Source organism: Pteropus medius, unplaced genomic scaffold, assembly GCF_902729225.1.
Source record: "Pteropus medius unplaced genomic scaffold, Ma_sr-lr_union100, whole genome shotgun sequence".
Classification (NCBI taxonomy): domain Eukaryota; kingdom Metazoa; phylum Chordata; class Mammalia; order Chiroptera; family Pteropodidae; genus Pteropus; species Pteropus medius.
Genome location: NW_024344253.1, coordinates 7,155,314 through 7,182,394, shown reverse-complemented (window position 1 = coordinate 7,182,394; position 27,081 = coordinate 7,155,314). Strand labels below are relative to the sequence as shown.

General features: G+C 40.9%; 3 protein-coding genes and 1 pseudogene across 9 annotated transcripts in view; 2 read left to right on the top strand and 2 right to left on the bottom strand.

The window, feature by feature from the left end:
• The first annotated feature begins 2,965 nt into the window (after positions 1–2,965).
• Positions 2,966–8,070, top strand: C1QBP (complement C1q binding protein). The gene is made up of 6 exons (XM_039869687.1): positions 2,966–3,264; positions 3,833–3,983; positions 5,771–5,864; positions 7,071–7,166; positions 7,421–7,543; positions 7,685–8,070. The coding sequence occupies exons 1-6, from the start codon at positions 3,039–3,041 to the stop codon at positions 7,832–7,834; spliced, it is 840 nt and encodes a 279-aa protein (XP_039725621.1). The 5' UTR covers positions 2,966–3,038; the 3' UTR covers positions 7,835–8,070.
• Positions 8,071–8,136: 66 nt separating this feature from the next.
• RPAIN (RPA interacting protein) lies at positions 8,137–19,006 on the bottom strand. 5 transcript variants are annotated; one of them, XM_039869693.1, is made up of 7 exons: positions 18,769–19,006; positions 17,146–17,316; positions 16,071–16,131; positions 14,052–14,163; positions 13,835–13,898; positions 12,560–12,700; positions 8,137–8,283 (listed from the first exon to the last, which is right to left on the bottom strand). In XM_039869693.1, exons 2-7 carry the CDS (start codon positions 17,299–17,301, stop codon positions 8,254–8,256), a joined length of 564 nt encoding a protein of 187 aa, XP_039725627.1. In that variant the 5' UTR covers positions 17,302–17,316; positions 18,769–19,006; the 3' UTR covers positions 8,137–8,253. The 5 variants fall into 5 exon arrangements, 4 of the variants coding, with proteins under 4 accessions (XP_039725627.1, XP_039725628.1, XP_039725626.1 ...); XM_039869694.1 differs by having other exon boundaries at positions 18,821–19,006; XM_039869692.1 differs by lacking the exon at positions 18,769–19,006 and adding an exon at positions 18,484–18,600.
• Positions 11,661–11,779, bottom strand: LOC120607966 (uncharacterized; annotated as a pseudogene).
• NUP88 (nucleoporin 88) overlaps positions 18,644–27,081 on the top strand; it is a 30,703-nt gene continuing 22,265 nt past the window's right edge. The window contains exons 1-4 of one of the 3 annotated variants that reach the window (XM_039869679.1): positions 18,644–18,782; positions 22,033–22,202; positions 22,945–23,070; positions 26,260–26,346. In XM_039869679.1, coding sequence (XP_039725613.1) covers positions 22,129–22,202; positions 22,945–23,070; positions 26,260–26,346 — 287 coding nt within the window. In that variant the 5' untranslated portion in view covers positions 18,644–18,782; positions 22,033–22,128. Of the gene's footprint in view, positions 18,783–19,134; positions 19,462–22,032; positions 22,203–22,944; positions 23,071–26,259; positions 26,347–27,081 lie in introns of those variants that run through there. The other 2 variants (XM_039869678.1, XM_039869677.1) reach the window with 2 other exon arrangements.

The window sequence follows — 27,081 nt, the reverse complement described above, 5'->3', positions numbered from 1 at the left end:
TCCTAGGTGAAGCTTGATTTATATCTTCTGAATTATGTCAAGTGTAAATACGGGAAACTGACCTTGTAGGGTGATGGCCTCTGACATACCCAGTTGCCATTTTTCTCTGTAACTGGGCCCATATAAATATGTGAGCATAAGGAAAGTCTCTGCACCACATTTCAGCCATTTCTCTTCTTTTGAGGCCTCTGGTCAGAGAGCTGTTGGGGTTGAGGGGGAGAGACGAATGATCAGTGAGAACCCAGACAACATTGGCTCATCCCATCCACCACAGCTGGTGTTTATAGTCTTGCATCTTATTTTCTATGATCTTCTTTCCTTCCTTGAGACTTGAGGACAACCTGGCTTTGTTACTTTCTAACTGTGCCAGTCACCCCTCTCTAATCCTCAGTTTCTACATTTCTGAGAGGGAATTAGAGGGTCTCCACAGTCTCTTCCTGTTCTCATATTTTAAGAAGGGAAAAATCACCAAAGATTCTTCTTAGCTATTTAATTTTCAAGGGTAAATGATCTTCCCCCAGATGTCTTGCCCTAGAAGCCAAGATTTAGTCCTTTTATTTTGCTTAATTGGTCTAAACACACATGTACAATATTTTGGTCATTACTTAAAGATGACTGAAAGTGAATCATGCAATTTATAGTCAGGGGGCCAAACAGAGATCCTTCAGAGACAGTGGCCAGTCTCTTTATTCCAGATCCAGTGAACTCTTCAAGACTGTAACCTGCTGGAGCGCCCCATTCTGGGTCTCATCTGTCCACGCCTAAGTACTTCAAGACCGAATCAGGCTTTTGAGCACTAGCCCAATGGCCCTGAGAAGTCAAGCTTTTACCTAGTGTTCAGGGCTCTCTGGGCACTTCTGATTTAATTCTGTTAGAAATAGTTACATTTAGGCCAAATAGGATTCAACAGAATAGGATTTGACAAATTCTATATACCCTATCTTATTGAATACTTAGACTTGGCTGACTCTTCCTCAGATTGGCTTGTTTTTACCATTGCTGACTTTCTGAAAAGTTTTTCAGAAGGTTTTTAAAATGTATTTCTTCTCATTTATTTAATAGAAGCCTAGGATGTTTAGTGTGACTTGGAAAAAGAAAATACTGTATTTTTAATCAAACATTCATCATGCTTGTAAAAAATAGTGGGGTGACTTATCATTTTCCTTGGCAAATTATCAAGAAGTGTTCTTTGGGGCAAGTAGAACTTGGAATAATTTGTGTCCAACTTAAGTACCTAAAGAGTTTCTGGAAGTGTAAATTCTTTCTGAGCAGGAATAAGGGATAAATAGCTTCTAAGTATATGTAAATAGATTCTAAGTAGCTTTAATGTTTCTATACTGGAATATATTTACCACTGTAACATTCTGGTAGGGTTTTAATACAGTAGATTTTTATTGGGCTTTTTAAAAAGTTAATTTTTAACATAGCTACTCAGGGATTAAATCAGATTGGAAAACCCATTCTGACCACATATTACTACAAAGAAATATTTATATTGAGTTGCAGGGGATAGTACATTTTAAATTTAAACTTTCTTAAAGTTAAATGTTGCACAATGATGTTGCAGTTTAATCTTGAGCTACTCTCTTTCAATTGGTAAAATCTCTAATGGTGTGCCACATTTTGTCCAACCTATGAAATCCGTGTCTGGGCAGATTGCTAGCTCCCACAAGCAGCTTCATGTAAATAGATCCACTTCAAACAGATCGTATGCCTCAGGTTGTGTCTTATTCTAATCATGGAGAGTGGAACATCCAGAGGAACACAGATTTTTATTACAGGGGAAGAACTGCCAACACCTGGTGGTCCTTGTTTAAAAACCCTGTGTTGCATCTCCGCTGGTTGTAAATAGATGCCAGAATGGAGGCAAGTTTTTGCTCTGGGTAAAACTTTTTATGTACTGTGATAAATCCATTTAATCCAGCTGTCAAGAACTGCTTGGAACCATGGCTAGGCATCTAAAATACCATTTCTTGAGCATTAAAGCAAACAGTGCACCTGTCAGGAAACAAGGATTTGATTATATTTTATTTGACCAGAATAACTTGCGGGAGGTGGGGGGGGCACAGAAAAATCAAGTTGGTTCAGGTTTATGTTGTATTTTAAGAATCTGGTATTGTTTAAATAGACATAGCTCTATAGAAACATCACTTCTTGTATATAATGCTCAAATTTGCACATGACTATCAAATCATTAAAAATGAATCTTGTACATGATGAGTATGGCTTCTTTCTAGAGCCTCCTTAATTACAGAATGCTGTTTAAAATAAATTATTAATCTTATCTTTGCCACCAATTGGGAAGACTTTCTATCATATATTCTGTGTGTACTGGTAAGGTAGGAACATCATTTCTTAAATATTTTGTAGCGTATGGCTTCTTGCCCCTAGAAAAATGATATCCCATCAGAACCTGAGAGCAAGCTTGGAGGGTATGAAGAAAGAAGGTCGCAGGAATTAGCCCTTCAGGAGCTCCCAGCCTGTTGCGGGTGAGGGAAGGCTGCTAGGTAAACCAGCAATGCCAGAAGATTTCTCCTTAGAAAAGAACGAAACGTATGGGGCTGGGGGTACACAGGCGTGAGTTCTGTTTCATGGAAGATAAAAGGAGGTTCCAGGAAGGCATCTTAAGGGAGATGACCTTGAAGGCTGGCTGGTCATTAGGTTGTTGGCGGCGGCAAGAGTGTATTCCACGAAGTTATAGAAAACCTGGCGTGCTTTGAGAACAGTAGATGGAAATTTGGAGAGCGTAAGCAGCCACTGGAGAAGAGTGATTCTGGCAAATTAAACAAAGCCTTGCACACCATACTCAGGCGGGTGGACTCAGCTAAAAAGTTCAGTTACTGGATTTGAGGCCCTCGGGAGACTGAGCCGCGGGCAGCCAGCAGAGGGCGAGGTTCTGCCCACGGTGCCTTTGACTTGCAAACTGACGGTACGGAAGTGGTTCCCGGGAGGGGGCGGGACTTCCGGCGGTGCGCTCGGTCAGGGGGCGCTTTGGCCCTTGTTGTCCTCATCCGCACGTGTCTGCCGCCTTCTCCGCGATGCTACCTCTGCTGCGCTGTGTGCCCCGCGCCTTGGGCTCTGCCGTCGCCGGCCTCCGCGCGGCCGCTTCCCCCCCGCCGCTTCGGCCGCTGCTGCAGCCGGTGCCGCGGCCGTGCATCCGGCCTTTTGGGGTCCTCAGCGTGCGCGCGGGGTCTGCGCGGCGGCCCAGCCTCCTGCGTCCTCGCGAGCCTTGCGCTTGTGGCTGCAGTGAGCTGCATACGGAAGGTGAGTTTGCTCGCGTGGGCCGGGGCCGTGAGCGGTAGATTCCTGGATAGGATGGAGGGCGGAGGCCGAGGAGTGTAGACCACGAGTGGGCCACCCGGAGCCGCCCTATGAGGTCCAGAACATTTTCCCAAGTGATTGGCAACCAGAAGGTGAAACCCACGTGTGATCACATTTCCCCTCTTCACCCATCTTCTTAAGTGTTTTATTTTGGGGTGAGATATACAGTTAAGCCCTGGAAGGCTACTTTATCCTGTCTTTCAAAAAAGGAACTTTCGGGAAGGCCCAAGGTTGTGGTGGAAAGTAGTGTGGTTATGCCTTTTAGCAAGTGGAAGAAGTTTTATTGGAACTCTCTTGCTTTGTGTGAAACGTCGTAATGAGTTCACTGTCGCAAATCACTTCTCCAGAATCGATCACAGCTTTCTTACAGTATTAGGTATTTTTTACAGATGCAGAAAAGGAGGCTTAGTGTATACGAGATGAGCTACCTCCCCAGAGAAGGATTAACAGATTTCTGGCTAGAGTAACCTAGGTCATTTATACGTTTTAAATTGATGGACTTTCATTGTAGGGGACAAAGCTTTTGTTGAATTCCTGAATGATGAAATTAAGGAGGAAAAGAAAATACAGAAGCATAAGTCCCTCCCCAAGATGTCTGGAGGTTGGGAGCTGGAAGTGAATGGGACAGAAGCTAAATTAGTGCGGAATGTTGCTGGAGAAAAGTAAGTACTAGAGGCATCTCTTCCAGGGCCCTAAATCCATGACCCTACAGGACCTGCCCTGAGTCATTCCCAGAATAGCTTAAGGCAGGTACTTTGACACGTGGTTTCCAAGATACAGGATTCATTTGGATAATTTCATATGTTCCAGGTAATTCATTCACTGCACATAAATTTCCTGTGGGCTGGTTACTAAGGAAACAGTAAGGAGGTAGAACAAAAGTATGTAGCTAGAAGTCTGTTGAACCACTAGAGACATTCATTAAACCCCTACTGGTGGTGGAGGCCATGCCCCTACCTAAATCCAGGCATGCAGATTTAGAAATTCTTATAGTACTGACAGCATCAGTTTGATCTCAGGTTTATAGTCTTGACTCACTGAACTACAGGCTCTGGCTGAGTAAAACAAGGCCTCTGCTCCCTAATGTTTACAATAAGTGAAAATACAAGACGTGTACTTATTTATAACAAGATGGTTACCATTAGATGGGGAGCTTTTGACCTAGCTCAGCTGTTTTAAGTCTGTGATCCATTTTGAGTGGATTTTATATATTGTGAAGTAGGGTTTGGATTATTTTTTGCCTAGCAGTATGGTGTGTTTAGTCTCACTTATAGGTCAATTGTGCATACTGTAACTTCACCTAAACCATTTTCCTAGGGTGAGTCATAGCCAGTTTGGGGCCATTGTAAATATTGTTTTAGGAGCTCAGTTTGGTCATCATTAGATACTGTGGCTGAACCTCAAACCACCATTCGATCTATGGAAAAGTGGCTTCCTGGCAAGGCAGCCAGTTAGCACAGCTTCAGAAAGCAGCAGTTACAGTGTGCTGTTGTATGCAAATAGTGCCTGCTGGAGTCGCACAGCCCAGCAATGCTAATTCCAAATCTCACATTATTTTTCATTTCGACTCAAACTTTGAGACATGATATGACAGGTGAGGATTCTTACACTTTAAAATTGTCATTAGTGTTTCTGGCCTGCTTTGTGATTATAAAACTTCCCACAGTACTCTGAAGAATGACTGTACTGCAGCGTATTGTTCTTTGTGAGGCTTCCCCTTCCTGGAGCCAGCACTGCTCTTGGTCCTTAGCTGATGCAACACTCCAGTGCTCCTTCTTCCTATCCTCCGAGGGGCAGATTTTCTGATGGAGAAAAGCTTTTTAAAGGAGGCAGCTATTTCATCCCAGCCGCTTCTCAGCTGCTCACCACCACTGGAGGATGCCCTGGAAAAACCAGTGAGCAATGTCAGCTGCCTGGAGATAACCAGTGGACACAAGTTGGCAGTGAGCCCTTGGATGCTGGCCTGGTAGTAGTCCACACATGGTTCTTTTTGGCTGAAATAAACTGGGGTCTATTGGTTTGACTTCCAGCAGCTGGCACATACTAGGCAAATTCAGTCCTGCTAAATCCATTCCAGGGTGGGATGTAGACTTTAGATATAAAAACAGCTAGGATAGAAACATTGTTTCAACTATAGCAGACCTCAATACTTATTTACTCAGTTAAAATTCCTTTGTTGGGAAGGGGGCTGGGTGAAAAAGATGAAGAGATTAAGAAGTACAAACTGGCAGTTACAAAATAGTCACAGGGATGTAAAGTAGTACAAAGGGAATACAGTTAGTAATATTGTAATAACTGTGTGGTGCCAGGTGGACATGTGGGGGGGCATCACTTCGTAAATTATATAAATGTCTAACTACTATGCTATATACCTGAAACTAACATATTGACTGCTAACTGTAATTGAAAAATACTACTATACCTTGTCTGTTGTGTTTTACCTCTGTAGGATCACTGTCACTTTCAACATTAACAATAGCATCCCACCAACATTTGATGGGGAGGAGGAGCCCTCTCAAGGGCAGAAGGTTGAAGAACAGGAAGTAAGCTTGTAACCAGCTTTTCTCCTGAGTTCTGACAGGCTTCCAGGGGCTTAGAGGAGCATTGTTTTTGTTTTTAATTTCTCTAATGCTAGAAGGAAAGAGAATGCAGAGGACAACCATCCTTGGGACTCTACTTCTAGAGCAGCAGTTTCTGGCCAGCTTCAGCACCAGGAATGTATGGCCCCTTTTCTTTCCCAGGGACTGAGTAAATTGTCATCTATAGGATTAGGCTTTATAGTTTGGCCTGTGTTCTCCTAATGGAAAGTAACTGAAACTGTCTTAATTACTCCTTCCATGATGGGGGAAGATGTTTGATATCAGAGATTATCATTTGGAGTGTTTCTAAGGTATGTTCTAACATATCACGGGCTGGAAATAAACACCAGCCACTTAACCAGAGTAGCAAAGCTGCCAGTGCATCAGAGATTTAACATCAGAGATTTTGGCAAGGTCTTATATTGCTGGTCCTCTTAGTTGGACATGGATGGTGCCCAGTCTCCAAAAATTTTAAGAAGCAGTGTGTCTTGCCTAGAAACTAGCTGGTATGAGGGCCACATCTGTATTGTCTCATGAACTAGCACAGAGAGCACAGCTCCCTGGTGTGCTGTCTCAGCCACCCTGACTAGGATCTCTCTGACATCAGATGGCTCACCATCAAAGGGAAAATTGCTGTTATTCATACATTAGGACTGCCATTTAGCCAGATGCATCAGCCTTTGGTCCTGGGCTATAGGAAGATCCCAAAACAGTCTGTTGGAAAGAGATCTTGAAGCTTTGGGCCAGCTTTGCAGTTTATGGATGGAGAAACAGACCCAGGAAGATTAAGGAAAAACCTAGATCATAGTTAATTGGCACATAACTAGGGCTGAAATTCAGATTTCTTAATTCAAAATCTAGTATGTTATTTAAACAAGTTGAGTGCTAACAGAAGTGAAATACTGAACTAAATATACTCTACCCTCTAAAACATAGTCTTTAACTCTAGAAAAGATCAATAGGAAGAATTCAGCCCAGCCTCCTGAATGAGCTGGTATGTGGCTTTAATACTGTTAAAGATTCTAGGCTCCTTATTTGGAAATGCTATAGCATAAGACTTTAAAAATAGCTAAATAATATTATAATAGTGACGGCCAAACCCCCTGAATTGGTCCAGGTAACCAACCCCTGCCAACAATGGCATATACTGACTGACTTTTGTTTCCCCAGCCTGAATTGACATCTACTCCCAATTTCGTGGTTGAAGTCATAAAGAATGGTACCAAGAAGGCCCTTGTGCTGGACTGTCACTATCCAGAAGATGAGGTATTGAGGACGGGGCGCTAGCACTTTGGCATCCCTGGGGGCAAGTAGGGCTTCTAAAGACCTTACTTCTAGAGATCTTACTCTAACTTAGATCAGCAAAGCAGCGCAAAAGAGGTATGGGGGATGAGGGAGCAGATATAGGGGATGAGGTTAAAATCTGGTTAGTTTCAGCCTATAAATAGTCCCTTTTCTTTGCATAAGTCTGGCTTGTCCAAGAAAACCCTTCCGTTTCCCCAACTACTGTCTCTTGTCAGGTTGGACAAGAAGAGGAGGACGAGAGTGACATTTTCTCTATCAGGGAAGTGAGCTTTCAGTCCACCGGCGAGTCTGACTGGAAGGACACAAATTACACACTCAACACAGATTCCCTGGACTGGGTGAGTGCTTGATAAGATGGGGTGCCCTTGGGCCTTAGCAGGGGAGGGTCCTAGTTCAAGGAAAAACAAAGAAGCATTTTAATTAGTCCAAGGAAAGACAGAAGCATTTTCTTCTTAAACTAATGTTGTTTCTCCTTCTAGGCCTTGTATGACCACCTAATGGATTTCCTTGCGGACCGAGGGGTGGACAATACTTTTGCGGATGAGTTAGTGGAGCTCAGCACAGCCCTAGAGCACCAGGAGTACATTACTTTTCTTGAAGACCTCAAAGGTTTTGTCAAGAGCCAGTAGAACACACAAGACGCTGAACACCTTTATTTTATGGCAGGCTTTGGCCAATCAACAAAACCTATTCTGAAGCCAGACGTGTGCTTTGAAATGGTTTTCATCCTAATATCATGGAAAATAATTCAAATTTAAATTATTTGTTGCCCTCTTATTTACTACTCATTTCTTTACAGATCTATTATTTCTAGATTTTTGTATAACATAATGATGGATAATAAAATTGGTTTATCTCCTCTAAAGTGATTTGTCTTTTCTATTTCTATTCCTTCCCCCTTCAACCTGCATTACAAAACACCAAGAGCAGAGACATTTGAAAAGTTTTAATATAAAATAAGTTATAAATTAAATATTTGTATTTACAAGGCCCCTTCTTAGATGCAACAAGTTGTTTCCAACCCAGTAGAATGATGTAAAGGCTGGCTTTAGATGATCACAGCCCAAGTATCACAAGCCTGGATTTAAATAGAAAAAAGTTAGCTTAAATTGTTTTGTCTCAATATGTTATTAAAAGTTGTAATCAGTAATAACATTTATGCTGCAATTAGAATTCCGACATGAGATGATGCCGAGTTCAGTTACAATTATGAAATAGTTCAGTGGTGTAGTTAGAGGCTGCTGACGAGTCCTGTTCTCAGGCTTCAATGTACCTCAGTCTGACCTCAAAACAACTTCCTTTGAAACCAGCAGCAGCAATGCAGTCTTAAGATCAAATCCTAGAGATGGACTAATCAAATATCCTCACCCTCAGGAAACCAGTGACCAGAAAGATTATTCAAACGTCTCAGAGATGGCAGCTTTTATAGCCCAGCAAGGAGGTGAGGTCTCTTCAACATAGGACAAGATAAACAAGCATGTGCCATAGGGAGGTACAAACCATGCATGCTCACAATCAAAACTTGGAGGCCCATTAATTCTAGCATGGTTTCCCCTAACAATCAGTCAACACTAAAGTATAAAACTGGCTCCTTATTCCTTGACAGCTCAGCCACACCACTATGCTAAGGAACCCTGTGTTTAACTTTGACTCTACACTTCCTTAGGTAATATACTTGGATTTCTGGTGGTCTAGCCCATTGCATCCCTATGACTACCCTTAACCGCTCCTCACATCTCAAATTTTCCAAGTCCCTATGGCTATATATACCCACTCTCTGTAACCTACACCTATCTTCCTCATCCTTGCCATCTATGCTGAAACACCCTATAGCCTGACCTCACTGGATATTGAACCCAATGATCCATGGTTTCCCTATAAGTGAAACCAGATAAGTGGCACACTGGAACTCTAGAGCATTCCAAATGACCTACCTTTCAAAACAGTAAACTCTGGCATAGGCTACTGAATATAATTTTGTCCTTTCCTGTTTCACCTTTGCTATGACACCCTCCTCCTTTGCCCTCAGGGCCCAACAATGGTCTCCCTGCCCACCCAAGAGCCAGCATTGTCAATCATGTCCTACAACTGCTGATGCTTCCCACAGCACTCTTTCCAAACTTCACCCTTCCACTTGGCTTTGTTGCTGCTCTGAGCTGCAAGACACTGATGTCAGGTGAGCAGACAACTGCAGGTGGACACTCAGCAACTAGGCAATGCTTCACGTCCTCTTTAATTGTCCTACCCATTCCCTCTAATACTTGGTCTGGAACTTTCACACTCTCAAGGAGCTCCACACTCTAGCTCAGTTCCACTGTACTCTGAATGGCTCACTTGTTCATCTCACTGAGAAGGCAGAAGCCAAAGCTATCTGACCTTATGCCCCTTCAACTCTCCTCCCTCTACCTCAACTCATTTCTCCAAACATTAGACCTACCTATGTGCCAAGGACTGGGAATAAAAATATGGTCCTTGCCCTTGAGAACAAAGCTCTAAACAGGTAACTGCAGCAGTGCTACAGAGACAGTAGCGAGCAGAGTAGAAGCCCAAGAAGAACCTGCCAATTCTGCATGAGGGGTCAGGCTTCACTGATTATCTGGCATACAGCAGTGCTCAATAACATTTGTGTAAATGATCCTTGAGCTGAGTGGGAGGAGCCAAAGGCATATCAGACAATAGCACAAGAGTATGGAGGCCCGAAAACACTTGCATATTTGAGAATCCACAAGCAGTTCTAGATGGCTGGAGCAGAAGGGTGCATGTACCTATAATCTATAGGAAGTAGTGACAGGTTTTATCTAAACTTCACCCACTGTGTCTCCTTCTATACAATCTGGAAAAAAGCCATGTCCCTCTACCAAGGCCTGACCCTGGAGCTGAAAATAGCAGGGGTGCTAGAACCATTGAAACCTGGGCTCCAATACCAGATGTAGCTTTTCGTAGCAGTACCATTTGGCCAAATCTTCTCATCTGAACGTTTCCTGTTCCTAACATTGGGAACAATATCCACCTTGTGATGAAATGATGTACATAGAACACTTGGCACACAGTTAAGTGTTTAATAAATCTAATTCTACTGCCCTCCTTCCCCACAATCCCATCCCTTCTGGTAGGTCTAGGCCCTTATTTCCTCACTTATCTACCCACTCCCACCACCTAGCCCTCCGGTGAATCCTTCTCAATTTACAAATGCACTCAATGGTCTTCCTTCTAAAAAGGCAAATTAATATCTTTCTTCCTCTTTATAGCTAAATTTCTTGGAAGAACTGTAATACAGTTACTGTTTCTACTTCTTGGCTCCCTACTCACTCAAATTCCTAAAACTGAAATCAGGTGGTAGCTACCTGACCCTTTGATTCCACCGAAATCGTCTATATAAAGTCATCAATGTCTACCTCAATCCCTATGGTGAGTGCTACTACCCACTCAACTCCTTCCTTTGGGAAATGTCCACACCTTCCATACTTCTGTTCTGCAGCCTCTGTTCTTTACCTCCACTTGTTCCCTTAAAGCAAAAATGTAGGCAATGCCCAAGAATACATCATTAGTCTTTTCTACAAGTCCTCCTTTGGCACTGTCATCTCACGTACGACTTTTAGCAATCATACAGAAGCAAGCGACTTCTAAAGCTATCCCTTACTCTCAGCTCCACTCCTAACTCTACCAAAACCTGGGTGTCTCACAGAAATCTCAAATCCAACATGTCCACAGTTGAACTCTGAAGTTCTCTGCACAAACCTTGTCTTCCACACATGGCCCCACCACTGCCCGGTTAACCAGCCTTGAAACCTCGCATCTTTGATTCCTCCACCCTGACATCTGCGGCTACAGAATTTCATCAATTCACTTCCTAAGCCTCTCACATCCATTCAACCCATACCATTGTTATTGCCTAAGTTCGAGCCCTCTCCACTTCTCCCACAGAGTAGTGGACAGCCTCTTAAATGTTGTTTCTGACTCAAGATATCTCACATACGCAGCAACTATATTAACTCTCTCATAAGATCATGCTGTTTCTTTCCCTCACAAACCCAAAGTTCCAGATAAGCAGAATGTGATACTTTTCATATACACTCCACAATTTTCTGCCTCCCTACCTTTACGTTAGCTGGGGATCTTCCACTTATGCTCTTCCCCAGCCTTGCCATATCTACATGTCCAAATCCTATTCCACACTTCAAAGCCAAGGTTAAATGCCTCCTTTAGGAAGTTCATCCACAAATGAAATCACCTCCTCTGAACCCCCTTAGATCCTCCCCTGATGGCTCTCCAAGGGTACTTACTACTTGCTTTCTGTATTCTCTTAATCACCAATCCTAAACTTGAGCTCTGGGAGAAAATGCATATTTTTGAATTTTAAACAGTCCTTAATACATTTTTTTTAAAGGCTGAGACCTGAATCTGTTTTATTTTTTATTATTATTTATTTATTTATTTTTATTTCTATTTTTTTAGCGCCTACAGCACTTGGTATTCCTAGGTAGTCTCCCATCCAAGTACTAACCAGGCCCAACCCTGCTTAGCTTCCAAAATAAGACAAGATCGGGCTTGTTCAGGGTGGCATGGCCATAGACCTTTACGTTTTTTTTAAATGAATGAGTGGAATTAAATAACTTACAGAAGAACTTTATAAAAGTGAAATGTTGGCTGTGTTGCTGGGCAATGTTGCTTAAAATACCAACTCCTATAGGTAAACTGTATTTGGAATAAGAGGGCCTTGAATCAACTATAAATACCCAGTAGGAAGCCAAGTTTTAGACTTCCCTAAGTGTAGACTGCTCACAATCTCAAAGTTCTTCTTGCTTGGGACATGGAAGCTATATCCATAGGTTATTGTAAAAGGTACTGGTCCCTACAGTAAGCTTAAGGCTTCTAAACCAGAGTGGCTCTCTACCTACTTGTGTGGTCCTATTCCCTCACACCTGAGTTGTCACTTAGAGAAATTCTTGCTAAAGAGACAAGCCTGATGCTGCCCTGCTGTTTCTATTCTGTATCGTTCTATGAAACTAATACCAGGATGGCCTAATTCAGTCTTATGAATATGAAATAATCAGCTTCATCTAAGACCACTGCTGCTAATCAAATAAGAGTAGCCAGTGCAGCCAGGATCCCTATCAAGAACAATGCACTCTCCACGATCCTGTGCTACCTGACTCTTCCTCTTTCAGGGAATGACTGGCCTTTTAGTTGAACTGACTTGTTACTTTCACTTTTCTATTCAAGTAAAATCCTCAGAAAATAAACTGCATTTTTAAATAATTTTTAAATAAACTGTTTCCAAGCTATTTTTTACTAGGGCAGGAATAAAACCAAACACTGATCCAGTCTTACCACTGGTCCCATGAGAGGCTTACCAGACAGCTCATGAGAAGACTGGACTTTTCTTCTGTCCCTTCAGTGACTGAAAACCCAGGTATGTGGGGACAGTGTGCACTGTGCTCATTCACACTGACCTCTAAACAGGCACGAAGTTTCTGCTCTGTCAACTCTGGAGACTAAAAAATAAAAAAGTTAAACTACAACCTAATATTAGTTACCTCATAGTCAACAGGTTGAAAATCCTGATTCTTCATGATTGGCTCGCTGTGATGGCTTGATTCCATGGACCTTTAAATACGCTATTGGGCTCATGATAGTACTAAAAAGATCTCTTAACCAATCTCCATCTAACCACCTCTCTAGAACAACCAATGCTCTCCACTCCTGCTATAAAACACATTGTCACTTATAGCATCAGGAGCACTCAGAGCTTCCCTTATACTTCTGCCTCTACCAGCGAACTGTATCCCTACCAAGAGCCAGCATTACTTGGTCCCAGATTTGCTTGTGCTAATTAAACTTGCTGCTGAAACTGAGAGTAATTTAAGTACACAGTATGTAAACCAATGAAATAAAAGAACGAAAATAAAGTTGGTTTTTTTATGTGTGATAATAAGTGGAATGTTTAGAAAACAATGAGTTGCTTTAAAAAAAACTGTTAAATTAGGTAAAAGATAGGGAGGAAAAATCCTAAAGTTGTGCACTCAGCTTCTTGATGCACTTTACAGAAACAAAACTGGAAACTCTAAACTATGCATTGTAAGAGTGGTTTACATAAAAAGACTAAGTTCTCCAATCAGGAGAGTCCTACTCAAGGACTAGCAAACAAATTTGTATGTTCAAAATGTATTATCAATGTTTCATTTTTATAATTCGCCACTTTAACCAAATGACAAACTTTCGGTCCACATCATGTCAGATAAGAGGGCTCCTTCTGTATTTTAAGATGACTGAAGCTTACAAATTCTGAACGTAAGTGTCCTCGTATATGGAAATTTTTTATGGAAGATCAGATACAAGAGCTTCCAATTCTAAACTAGGCTGTCTATAAAGATCTTAAGCAGTGGTACATTTATAAGTGTTTAACAAACGGCTCTGGGAAGGGAGCAGGGAACACCCTGATTTGCAGTGCTTAACAATTTCCATACTGTATATACTCTCACCATGGCTGATTTCAAGCTACCAAGGTGAACTAAACATGAGTTGGGAAAAGATGTGCACAGTTGGCTCCAGCACACCACTGAAGCTTCTTAAAGAAAGTAGATATATGTGGAAAGAGGTGACTCAAAATCTGTATGTGGAACACTTACATGACATGGGATGTACAGGCCACACTGACACATGACCACACCGCCTGTTATTCTCAGGTTGTACCTAGAGGCAGAATCGGGATCCCAGAACTTCATGGCCAGCAGACCAGGATACCCAAATCTTTCCAGATAACAAATTGGGGAGAGGGGACATACCACCCACCTTGGAGTGGGGGATGGGAACCAATAATGCTGAAAAGATTTGGAAAACTCTTACTTTGTACACACAGGACAGATGAGGGAGTTTGCTTCCCACTCCGCCAGTATGACGCTGAGACACTTTTCATCAAACTGCAAGCTCTTCTCATATTCACTGATAATGGACTGTTCTGCAAGGCAATGGACAGTTTAAGTGCTTCACCATGATTCACCTGGATTTCTCTGTTTTTAATGCTAAACTTCACCTTCGAAGGCTTCATCCACACAGAGAAAAATTCAGGCAAAATCATGCTACCAATCACTAGATATTTACTGCCATCAGGCTTCCTCTTATTGGAGCCCTCCCCTCCCGTCCATCCTCTCCTTATGAGCACAAGAGGTGAAGTAGTGAGGCTAAGGGACAAGGAGTAAACTTTCACACATCTCCAGAGGCCATAAAAGCAGAGATGTAGGGTGTCAGAGTCCCAGGGGGAGCTGGAAAAAGCTAATACTTATAGGGCATTTATTTCTGACCCCAGGCCCTCCCTGCTAAGTATAAAGTGATCTGTTCCCCAATGTCCATATACTTAGAATCTGTGTTGTTCAGAATCTTGTGTGTTCATTCATTCAACAAACACACAATGATATCTACTATGTGGCAGGCATGGGGTACAAAGATGTAAAAGACTGGTCTCTGCTCTTGAGGAGCTCACAGTCTAGACTTTAGCACGGGGGTCAGCAAACCACAGCCCACAGGCCATATCCGGCCCACCTTCAGTTTTTTAAATAAAGTTATATAGAAACATAGCCATGTTCATATGTTTATGTATTGTCTATGGCCGTCCCCATACTGCAACAGCAGAACTGAGTAATTGCAAAGAGAAATCATGGACCATAAAGTCTAAAATATTTACTATCTGGCCCTTCAGAGAAAGTTTACCAAGCTCTGTTCTAGAGAATTCTTTATGACTGAGTATGGCAGAACACAGTAAATCCTTATCACTTTGTAGTTTTAAAATATAATCCAGAAGAAATATTTAGTAAGTCCTTTGCTTCACGACTATGATAGGTTTTATAGATAAGGGTGAAGGATGAGTCCATAAAAAAGATAACAACAAAAAAAAATCTGCAGTCTAACGAGAGTCAGTAATACCAATCATAACTAACACTTGCATAGCACTTACAATGTGCCAAATGCTATTTTAAGTCCTTTACATATATTAATTTTTTCACTAATATTAGCCTTATTTTAAAGATGAAGAAACTGAAGCACAGGGAGATTAAATGCTTTGCCCAGTGCCACATAAGTTGAAGTGATAAAGCTGCGAAGTGAATTTTAGAAATCTGGCTCAAGAGTCCATGCTCTTGTGTCCTCATAATAATAGCTATCATTTGTTGAAAGCTTTATGCTAGGCCCTTCTCTAAGTCTTCTATACATATTATTTAAGCCTACAAACAAACTTATAGGATAGGTCTATTATCTCTATTTTACAGATGGTAAAAACTAAGCCTACTCAAAATACGCCTATGTGGAATAAATGAATGAATTATATAAGGTGCTAAATTATGCACTCTACAATACTATGGATGCTTCTGGGAGTGGATTCTCACAAGACCCTGGCGAGTCAGTAAAGAATGGATGAGAGAGAAGGCACTTAACTTAGGTAGCACAAGAGATCTGATCATATACTATATCCTGCAAAGTGACAAGATTACTACTAATCTATTAATAGAGAGGTACTGTAGGATAGTAGAATAAACATGAGAACTTGATTCATAAAACTGATTTTGCTTCCCATCTCCACTGGCTGTGCATCCTGTGTAAGATACCAGTCTTTTCTGTCTCACACTATCTTGCAGAGTAGCCACAAGGAGAAAATAAGCATGGAAGGAGAATCTGAGCACAAGGCCTAGCACACTGAAGATTCTTATTACTGGGAAGACAGACAGCCAAGACTTCAGAGTAAAAACAGAGACTTCTGGACACTTGACTGAAGATGGAATTACAGGAGGGGTGTTAAGAACTAAGTATGTTCAGAAAAAAGGTCAGCATTAGAGTAGCTAGATATAGGCAGGAAGGACCAGTCCGAGAGTTCACCTTGGTCAATCAGCTCCTGTTGGATTTCCTCCAGCACAGCCAAGTCCATCGGCTGCTCCAACTGCAAGAGAAAGTGAAGTTATCAGAGGTCTGAAGTTATAATCAGCTGTCAAGACTCACAATGATTCATACTTGGAGGCTGGCTTGAAGGTTTACCTGAGGAAATCAGTCCAGTCCTTCTGTAGACTATGCTGACAATGAAGTGATGTGGTCATGCTGAGAAGTCATCAACAAATGACTAAACTACCCAGTAACAAAGTAATGGCACTTAATTTAGGAGAGACCGTATAGAGCTAAGTACATGGTTCTGCCAAAGCTGTGTGACCACTAGAAAGTTCCTAATCCCTGTAAACCTCAGATTGGGCTTCTGTAAAGTGGAAATAATACCTACCCAAGGTTATTGTGAGTACTAATTGTGATTATATGACACAAATATTTGGCATACAACAGGACACACAGAAGGCACTGAATAATGTATCATTATTATAGAAAGCCTTAATGTTTTCAAAGCAGTTTCCCACATTTTTTCTTATAGTACTCACCATGCTGACATTATTTTCATTTCATAAATGTGAAAACTAAAGGTCAAGAGGCAGAGTGGAGTTAAGAATCAATAACAAAACCAGGGTAAGAATTTCACAGCTCCAGACTTCCAATCCAGTGCTCTTCCCAACACATGGTAAATGGTTTCCTAGCCACACTCAGCTCTCAATTCTGGCTGAGATTAGAATGGGAAAGCTCCTGGAGACCTTTTTAAGAAGAAAGTATTCCTAGCCCATGACTACTGAATCAAAACTTCCAGGGCTAGAGCCAAAGAGTGAAATTACTTTCTTTTTAGTTTCACAAGTGATTATAATGCAATAATACAGCAGGTCAACAGTCTGGTATTTGGGAATCATTAATCTAGAAGAGTCTAACATTAAAGGTAGGAGAACCTGGGTTAAAGACTATTATAATCCTGATTTGGGGTTTAAGGGTGGATGGGTTTGAAGACTTGGAAAAATTGGTAGAGAGAGGATACTTTGCATTCTTGATGCTATAGCATCCTCCCTAAAAACATGTATCCCAGCCTGACCTGAGCCAAGACTTCTGGACAGCCATCCATTGACTGTAAAGCATTCCACTCTTCTTCCATCACCTCTTGTACTAGAAGGGTGTTCTGAGTTCTCCCTGGCATATTGCCTCCAGCCTGGCGGTATTTGTTCAGGAGCCTGTCCCGGCTGTTTCTCATTCTCTCCAGGCATCCCTTGGAAGAATGAGAAAGATGGGGATGGGGGAGGAAGGAAGGTAAGCAATTCTATTAAAAAAAATTCTTAGATTAGTTCTTAAAACATTAAAAGAAATTTGTAGACAATTTCAACTGTAATCCTAACTATTGTTAATTTTGCATAGTCCCCTCCAGTCCTATCTACTTGTAGATAGATGAAATTACAATGCTTTGTTAATGTATTTCCATATCACCATATTTCATGTTCTATCTTCAATGCCAGCTTCCTTAACGTTTGGATAATAACAGCTCAGCATCCACTGTCCTATTACAGGACATTTAGATTCCTTCCAAATTCCTGCTGCTCTAGATAAGATTATGGTAGCCACCTTCCTACACACAATGTTTCTCAACTTGGAGCAAGTCTGTCCCCCAAGGAATATCTGGCAATATCTGGAAACATTTTCGGTTGTCATAACTCTAGTTGTAGGGCAACTGGTATCAGTGGATAGAGGCTAAATAGTCTACAATGCACAGAACAGCCCCCCACAACGAAGAATGCTTTCTTCAAAACGTCAGTAGGAAGGCTGAGAAACCATGAAGGTTGAAAAACCATAGTAGGAAGGTTGAGAAACCATGATGTCAACAGTCATTTTTAGCAACAGATTATCTTTCTACTTATGGGATTCCTGTAGGCCAAGGCAATACTAACCATTCTGAGTTCAGACTAGATCAGAACTGAGGTACAATTCTGCTAAGACTTAGTAACTGAAGCTCTTCTGAATAGAGGCTCTCTCTTGAACAAAAATAATTTTTCCCTCACATAAGGTGCGTATACAATAGACCAGTAGACAAAGTGCTTCTCTCGGTGCCCACCTACGCAACAACAGCAGGTGTTGCCACTGTAGAGTGCAGAGGGGTGGAAATGACCACACTTCAAATTTAAAATAAACCCAAATCCACAAATAAGGCTTCCGGAACTGGGCCAGCCCGAACTAATCCCACACCCAGGGGTCCAGAAAATACTCGAGGCGGCCGGGCGGTGGCCAAGGCCCAGAACTACAGGCGGGAGGCCTGAGGCCCACGTCTACCTCCACTAGCCAGGCGCTCTCGGTACCTGTCTTACCCGACTGTACTGAAGCGAAGGCACGGAGGAATGCGGTTCCTGTGACAGCCCAGCCAAGACTTCTCAAACCCCACGCTCACCTGCCTGAAAGCCTCTTTCCAAGAAGGCGAGCCCACCGGTTTGTACAGCGACTGGTGCCGAGATCCTGAAGGATCCGCCATCTCTCCGTAGGAGTCGCCACCAGAAAGCCCCGCCCCCTGGGGTGTCGCGCAGAACCCTGGGAGTTTTAGTTTGGGGGTGCAGATCGCACTACATGCCAGGGAATCCTGGGAAGTGTTATCTTACTGGCCACCCCAATACAGAGAAAGATTTGGGTAACCCAAGAATGGGTGACTGAAATAATGACATTTGTGATGTTAACCCACCCTGATTGAGAGAGGTAAGTCTTGAGGGAAGGTTTTGAATTCCTAGGTTTACCCAAGGTGTAGGTGTCTAATAAGCTATCGGATACACAGGTGTCAGGTTTTTCGCCAGGTTCTAGACTTCACGCGGTACTAAAACTTTCTCTAAGCAGGCAATGGTCTGTTGACCTCGTCTCGCCCCTTTTGGCTTCAGAATAAATGTTTGGTGATTGGCTTTTTCACTGGCGACGATGCCATGCCTGGGTGGTGGCCTCACCTTCGCCCCGCCCCTAGCTCTAGAGCCCCTAGCTCTTGCTTCCGGGCTTCCTGCTTGATGATTGGCAGAAGCGGTGGAGGGCTGGCCGCGGATTGGCTGAGCTCAGCGGCGGGCTGAGCAAGTGCAGTGAAGAGAGCAGTTGGGACAAGATGGCGGCCGCCGAGGGACTGTCGGCCGACGGTGAGCTCTGGCAGACCTGGCTTCCTAACCACGTTGTGTTTTTGCGACTCCGGGAGGGACTGAAAAACCAGAGCCCAGCCAAGGGCGAGAAACCAGCTTCTTCATCACTGCCGCTGCTGCCGCAGTTGCTGACGAGAAACCTAGTCTTAGGCCTCGGCGGAGAACTCTTCTTGTGGGACGAACAAGGCAGTTCTTTCTCAGTTGTTCGCCTTCGGGGCCTCAGCGGCACGGGTGAGGAGCCCTTCCTTTCCCAGTACAAGGTACGGCCAAGCTAATCTTGTAAACGCCCCTCGGCTGGGATCTGAGCTAATATTTTTTGTTGTTCCCTCCCCATTCTGGCTGTTTTTCGTCTTCTGGTAGGTGTGGTGCCCAAGTGTAAGCAGACATTCTTTGAGGGACGTCCAACTCCGAGTGGAAAAGTCTCGCTTATTTTTTATTTTCATTCTGCTCTCGCTTGGCCCTATAACCTTTTGTAGCCTCTTTGCGTATTTCATTCCTTCAGCAGATGTTTATTGACCTGGACACTGTGCCAGACACAGTTATAGGAACTCATGCTCTCAAGGTGCTTGAGGTTCTTGGGGCCAGAGGAAGAGAAGGACCACGGAATGAATAATCAATCAGCAACAGATCAGTGATGCAAGTGCTCTGGAGAAAAACAAGGCAGGAGGAGATAGAGAGTATGGGTGCAGTCGCTGTTTTTAGTAGGTTGTCCTAAGAAACCTCATTCATGACGTGACATTTATAAAACAATAAAGATAATCCTAACTTAGGTTTGTTATGAGCTTCAAGTCAGGTAGTAGATTTGAAAGCACCAAGTTTTGATCCTGAAGTGGAGGAGGAATCCCGTTAATTCTTTTCCTTTTTAGAAAAGTAAGCCATCCCCAAAGTTGGAAGAGATTTTTGTTTTTGTTTTTTCTTGATAAGCCAACAACATGTGAAAATGGGTAAGATCAGAAAGTATTCCAGACTTGCTGTAATCAAACATTGCTTTATGGAAACATTTATTTGTAATAAACCGATTCTCTTAAAGATTAAAAATGTAAAGACTTGGTACCCATTCTAACACATGACATCTATTGTGTGCCACTGTCTGATTCTTGTTAATGAGAAATTATTTGAATTTTAAAAGGTGCTAGCTATATTTTTGCAGTTTTGAAAATAGGTCACAAGTCTACAGTCTACTTTAAAATTTCAGTTTACAAGAGTAATTATCAGATGCTCAGCACACATTATTTCACTGGCACCCTACATTGCTGTGCAGCATTTAGCATAGTCATGATTAAATTATTCATATTTGTTTATTTATTACCTGCTTTTCTAAACATTAAGGCAGGAGCTGTGTCTGACTTACTTTTTTTTTTTCTATCTCCAACACTTCACCGAGTGCCTGAAAAATATAAGCTCTCAGTAAATTTTGGCGACTATCTGAATGACTATCAATCCTGCAGAATATCAAAAACTCAGAGATAGGCAAGAATGCAGCTTAGCATGAGTTGCAACTTTAAACGTTAATGAAAGCATGAATAGTGACTTCAAAACAAAACCCTAAATCTTGTGATTATCACAAGGGATTTAAGGTAATTGGATTGTATGTATAGCAGAAGAAAGGCGGCCTCTGATTTGAGAGAGACTGTCAAAATCAAATAGAAAATCAGCAGTTGAGAAGATAGGGAAAAGAAGGAAAGAACCACTGACAGAAGAAAAAACAATTTGATTAGAATCAGCAAAGGACAGCTAAAAAAAACAAAAAATGTGTTATAGACATCAGTAACAATTAATAGAAATCTCATATTCAGAACAGTCTTGTCTAAAAGGATTTTGGCTTAGGGTGATTCTCCATACATAAAAATAAGCAATGTATTGGCAGTTTCATGGTTTATTACTGAAAGTAGAAAGAAATGAAAATGGGAACTTGACATGATCATGAGAAAAAATAGGAAGTACCAATAGCAGAAGTGAATTTTTTTTTAGGGCATACGACACTGAGACAAACACTGTTACATATTAAATCTGCATAGGTAAAGCACCATTTTACTTGCTGCAGAAGTTCTTGAAGCCATTCTCTATCTTATTGTACTATTTTTGTATAATGTAGAAATTATGTTTAATATTTCTGAGCTCCTCATTTGTTCACTAAAATATATGTTGAGAGTGAGTCAGCAATATGCCACATACTATGTTAAAGATACAGAGAGGAAGAACACAGATTCATAAATAATTCATACAGGTAATTTATAGTTGTGTGGGATGAGCAAGTAAAAGGATAATTAGAATGCAGGGTGATAAGAATTATAGTAGAATTGTCCAGAGTGTGCTATAAGAGTGCAGAAAAGATGCATTTATCCCTGACCAGAAGATCAGGGATGTTTTCTTTGGAGGAAAGTACATAGAAGCTGAGTCTCCAACAATGTTTTAGCCTGCTAAAAAAAGGAAAATGAAGGACAGTTATGCAAAGACATAGAGACATAGCAATTATCCAGAATAATTAAGCATAATAATTATCCAGAAGTACAAGTTGATCTGATTGGAGTAGAAAGAGCAAGTGGGGAATGGTGGAGAGTTGAGATTGAAGCAGTAGGCTGGAACGTGATCATAAAAGGGAAATTATGTGTAGTATTTATCAAGGTAGGGAAATTTGATGCATTTTATATAACATTCTAATTAAAATGGTTAAAGTATTTCTTTAGTTAATGGCCCAAGTGTTGATAATTATCCAGAATGCTTCATTATCCTACAATTATGGGAAACTAAAGCAGTACTGTGCTTTCAAGTGACTGACACTTATATTTACATTAAAATTAACTATTTTGACTAGTTTGCTTTAATTTCAGACATTGCTTTGCATAAATCCACCCCTGTTTGAAATCTATCAAGTCTTATTAAGTCCAACACAACATCATGTAGCACTTATAGGAATAAAAGGACTTATGGTATTAGAATTACCTAAAAGATGGGGGAAGAATTCTGAATTTGAAGGTGGAAAATCAACAGTGAATTGTAGGTAAGTTGTATTTCCATTTGGTGTTTATGTGTATAATTTGTAATACAAGCAGAAAATTGTTGAAAACCAATAGTTCTTAAGGTGGGTTTACTGTGAGGACTCCAGATGGTCTGCATATTGGTTTCTTGTGATAGTAATGTTTATAGTATACATGTGATTATACTTTTATTCTGTCTGACTTATCACATTGTTCTCATTGGAATTCAGGCCATTTTTCAAGTAGGTAGAAATAAGATTTTTTAAAAGTGAGACAGACATTTTGCTCATAAGTTCAGCTGAGTTTTGTTTTTATATTACTTTCTTTTCCAACAAATCCAGAAAAGTGAGAGTCTGAAACATCTACTGAAAAGAATATAAGGTAGAAACCCACCACCTCCATAGCTCCATAATTTATAGATTTGGTCCCCTTACAATGGTTCCTTACTTTCAAAACAGGAATGATAATATCTGCCCTTGTTGTTTCCTTACCATGTTACTAAAAGAATCAAATAAGATACTATATCTAAAATCACTTGTAAAGTACAGTATAAAATACTCTGCAATTTAGAAAATACTTTAATTTTGATTCTTTGATATCGAATGTTCTGAATGCTCTGATGCTTTGAATGCTCTCACAGCAGGACTTAAGAGAAAGATACTTGAAGGAAAGAAGAGCAGAGAGTGTTAAAATAGATTTTCCTTTAGAAGGTTTTTCATCCAAGTTCTACAAAATGTTTTTGGAAAATTGTTGTCTTTATTTTAGTACCACTCCAATCGCTGAGAGATTTTTCACCAGTTCTACTTCTCTGACTCTAAAGCATGCTGCCTGGTATCCAAGTGAAATGCTAGATCCTCACATAGTGCTGTTAACATCAGACAACGTAATAAGGTAAATTTTATTTTTATGTCTTACAGCTTTGTGTCGGGGAGGTTCTGTTTCCTAGTTAATAGTTCAAGGTACCACTAAACGGGTCCTTGGATGTTGCAATGCTTTATCCGATGGCTGTTGTAACATATTCTCAATCATTTAAGAATGTCCTAACTTACATTCCTTAATTACAGCTATTCCCTCTCAACTAGTCTTCCTGACTCCAGTCTCTCCTTTCCTAATCTGACCTATAAATATTATTAAAGTAATCTTTCTTTTCATTGTGTTTCTATTTTGGAGGTAATGTAGTATAGGGGAAAGAGACTGTAATTAGGAATTGAGAGATTTGAATTCTTATCCCAAGGCTCATGTTTTTGAGATCTTTTTTTTAAAACGAGCTCTGGCCAGTTTTATTTAAAAAATTTGCATGATTTACTTTTCACCAGTCAGTTCTGGCATGCTTCTAATGTTATCACAGTCACCTGGATCAATGATAGCCAGAGTGCATACTCTTGTATTTTCACATGCTGTGCCCAGTTCAGTATTATTGCCACTGTAGTACTGGACATGTCTTGGCCAACATAGCATAGTACTCTATTTCAGATTTCCTTAAGGCTGGGCCATTGTTGGCAAGGATAACCAGTTTCTCTTTGCCTTGTCTGATCATTTTCAGAGTTTGCTTGTACCCCAGCACTACTTTCCACAATTTATAACTAGTTGAAGTCTAGAGTTGATCGACTCCAGCGAATTTTTCATCTTCTTCATAGCTACCATCTTTCTATCTTAGGTGCAAGATGGCCCTGAACCAAAAGTAGCTGCCCTGTCTTTGAGATCTTAAACTTCTTTTTAGGGGAACTTCAGTTTCCAATTTGTAAAATGAGCAGGTTTGATTTGATAATTTCTAAAGCCCCTTCCAAGTTTTGCACTCTGTGATTAAATGCTCTAATTCTACAGAGATTTCTGTTATCAGTTAACTTTCTGGATCTACCTTATATAAAAAGTTTATGGAGAGACCCAAATAACTGAGATACAAATACCTACAGTTTTATTTTTCCTAATTAGTGATTTTGACTGTGCTCTACCAGATCTTCCTTCTCTGCTGAATGCTTGATCCCTTAATGGCATCTTACGTAGATCTCATAGCTTTCTAGTTACTTAGTTATAAAAACTTAATCTGTCCAGTTTAAAATCTTGATCTCAAATCTATTTCAAACTATATCCTGGCCCTATCACAGGTCAGACCTTGAGCATCTGAAATGAGTGGAGAGGGCATAATCTGCTCTCTGACTCTTCTTTCTGTCTCAGCATCTTGAGGTAGGGGGTGAAGTATCAGGAGAGGGGCTACCTCCTCCTTCCTCTGGGTCTAACTCCTTGATAATGGGAGTAGGGAGAGTGAGATAGCTGAGGCAGACATCTTACCTATCTGGTTGTTTGTCAGTGATGGGGCAAGGGGTGATATATCCCTGATCCTGGCTTAATCTAGTTCCATCTGCTACTGGTGGCCTTTGTTGATGTGGTAGTCTCTGCACAGATGGTGCGTGTATGTTTTCAGGGGCAGCGTTTAGCCTCCAACTCTCTCCATCTTTGAGGAGCTCTGTTTCCCATTGGCTTTATCAGCTATCTGTGCCCTGAACCCTCTCTCAAGATGGAGTATCCCCAAACTTGGTATCTCCTCCCTTCCTAACTTAACCATTGTAGTCTTTCATATGGAGCTATGGTAACCGCTGAGGTCCTTTTTTCTGCCCTCTAAGGGCCGCAGAGAACTGAGCATACTATATACATTGTCCTTTCTTATGCTGCTCCAGCCTCCCTCCTTCAGAAATTTCCATATAAGAAGAAGATACCATATAGTGTTCACGTGCTCCCAACCCTAGGATATGGCATGTCAGGTTCACTGAAGAATTCTCTTACCTTTGTGGTCTGTGGTTTTCTGCAACACATCTGGCATTCAGCTCAGAGATGAGATACCCATCTCACCTTATTATAGGCACCCCTGAATCTGGCTGTGTGTTTCTCTTAGAGCCTTTTCTGTCTATCCATTTGGCTTTGGAGTTGGGGATTAAAAAAGAAGGAGGGAATACCCTCCCATTACAAACATTATACTGTATGTATTCCTAAGGACTCAACACCCTCTTGTAGTCTTTCTTTTCATACATGCTGGAAAAGGAGATGGTGGGAAACAGAGTATATGTAAGTCTTCCTCTCTTAAGCCCTAAAGGAGGTATCTGGCCTCAGTTATTAAAGGTTCTTTTTAAGATATGGGATATTTAACACTTCTCTTTTCATGAGCTGTGGACCCTGTTTACTATTTCAGGGCAATAACAAATTCCCACTCAGCGCCCTCTTGCATTTACTTTTTCTTTCACTGTTCCCCACTACAACGTATATCTAGTACGTATGTGTATTTTGAACTCAATAATGCTATAAGCAGCTAGTTAGGCCACATGAATGTGTATTCATTTGTATCAGATTTTCATTAAAAACATTTATTAAATGACATTTTCTTGATAATGGAACAAACTAAGTTTAAAAATTCTTAGTGAGGCAGACAAAATGAGTGATTAATTTGATGAAGACTTTACAAAGGACATTGGATTTTTAATAATAATATTACTGGCCTTTAGAAAATTCTCCTTTTAACAGTAGCCATATATCCTGTGAAAATTTAAGTTATTTTCAATTAAAATGACTTTGAGGAAAAATTTTTTTTCGGTGTTATACTTGGGAAAATAGGAATGACTTATTGTGTCTTTATATAACAAAAACATGTATAGATTGCAGGCTAAATGTCACTACTGGCCAGAATAGTGAGATACGGTTCCTTCTCTAATGAGATTTGGTGTATCACAGGCAGGGAAAGGTGGGTATAATTGAAGGGAAGCTGGCAAACTTAGGGGCAGTAGTGAGATTACTAGATAAGGTAAGTATGGCTAAGGACTTAAGATGGAAGGAACAGGTGCAGTGGTATGGAGTAGGCTAATAAAAAATTTTAGTAAGGATAGAGAATATTTCTTAAGGTCCCAAGAAAACTTTAATGTTAAAGAACAAATGAAGTAGGCTGCTTTGCCAGTAACGGCAAGATCTTTGGCAAAGAAATGGTTGTGATAACTGGTAGGAAAATTCTCAAGAACTGACTAGTTGTAGAGGGAAGAACAATCTTAGGAAATGAAGAAATTTTAAGTGCTGGCTTTCTTCTCTTTTGATTGCTAGAATTTACTCTCTTCGTGAGCCCCAGACACCCATTAAGGTCATCATACTTTCAGAAGCAGAAGAGGAAAGTCTACTACTCAGTAAAGGGTAAGTTTGTATTTGTATAATGACAAATGCTTTTTAAGTCAGTTTATTGGGATTATAATGCAATTTTTCCAGAGATTGCAAGGTCTTCTAGAGGTGACTTTAGCATGCTTTTGGTATTATGAGAAATAAGCAATGTAAGTAATAAGTTACAAATCTGAATGTCACTGTAACTATTAATTAGCTTGATTTTTTTTCAAGAAAGTTCTAAAATGTGAGTGGCTGAAACTGATTCCATGTTGTATCTTGAATAAGAGAATAAATATAACATTGTAAAAGTACAGAAAAGGTGGAAGGTAAGAGTGTTAGGCTTGAGGTCTACCCACTGTTCACTCAATGTAGATAGGAAGATTGCTGAACTCCCAGACCAGCATCTAATATCCCAGAACCTGGCATGGAATATCAATTATCCTTCTGCTTCTTCTGTGACTCGGGCTTTTTTATGCTTTCTTACCCACTACGGGCAAGTTCCTGACTACTTTGACCACTAACAGAATCACTCTGAACTCACAAACCCCATGCCTCTGGCCTCCTGATCAGTCTTTCTGTTGATTACCACACACGATCACCCACAGTATGTGCACATAGAGTGAAGCTTTTGGTAGCAATATTTCTATACGTTCCATTTAATTCTTTCATGTCTCTGTGGTGGCCATATCTAATAGTCTTGTTTATTTTTGTTTTTCTAACCTTTTTTCCTTTGAATATTATCTATATAGCTATTCTATATTTGAAATT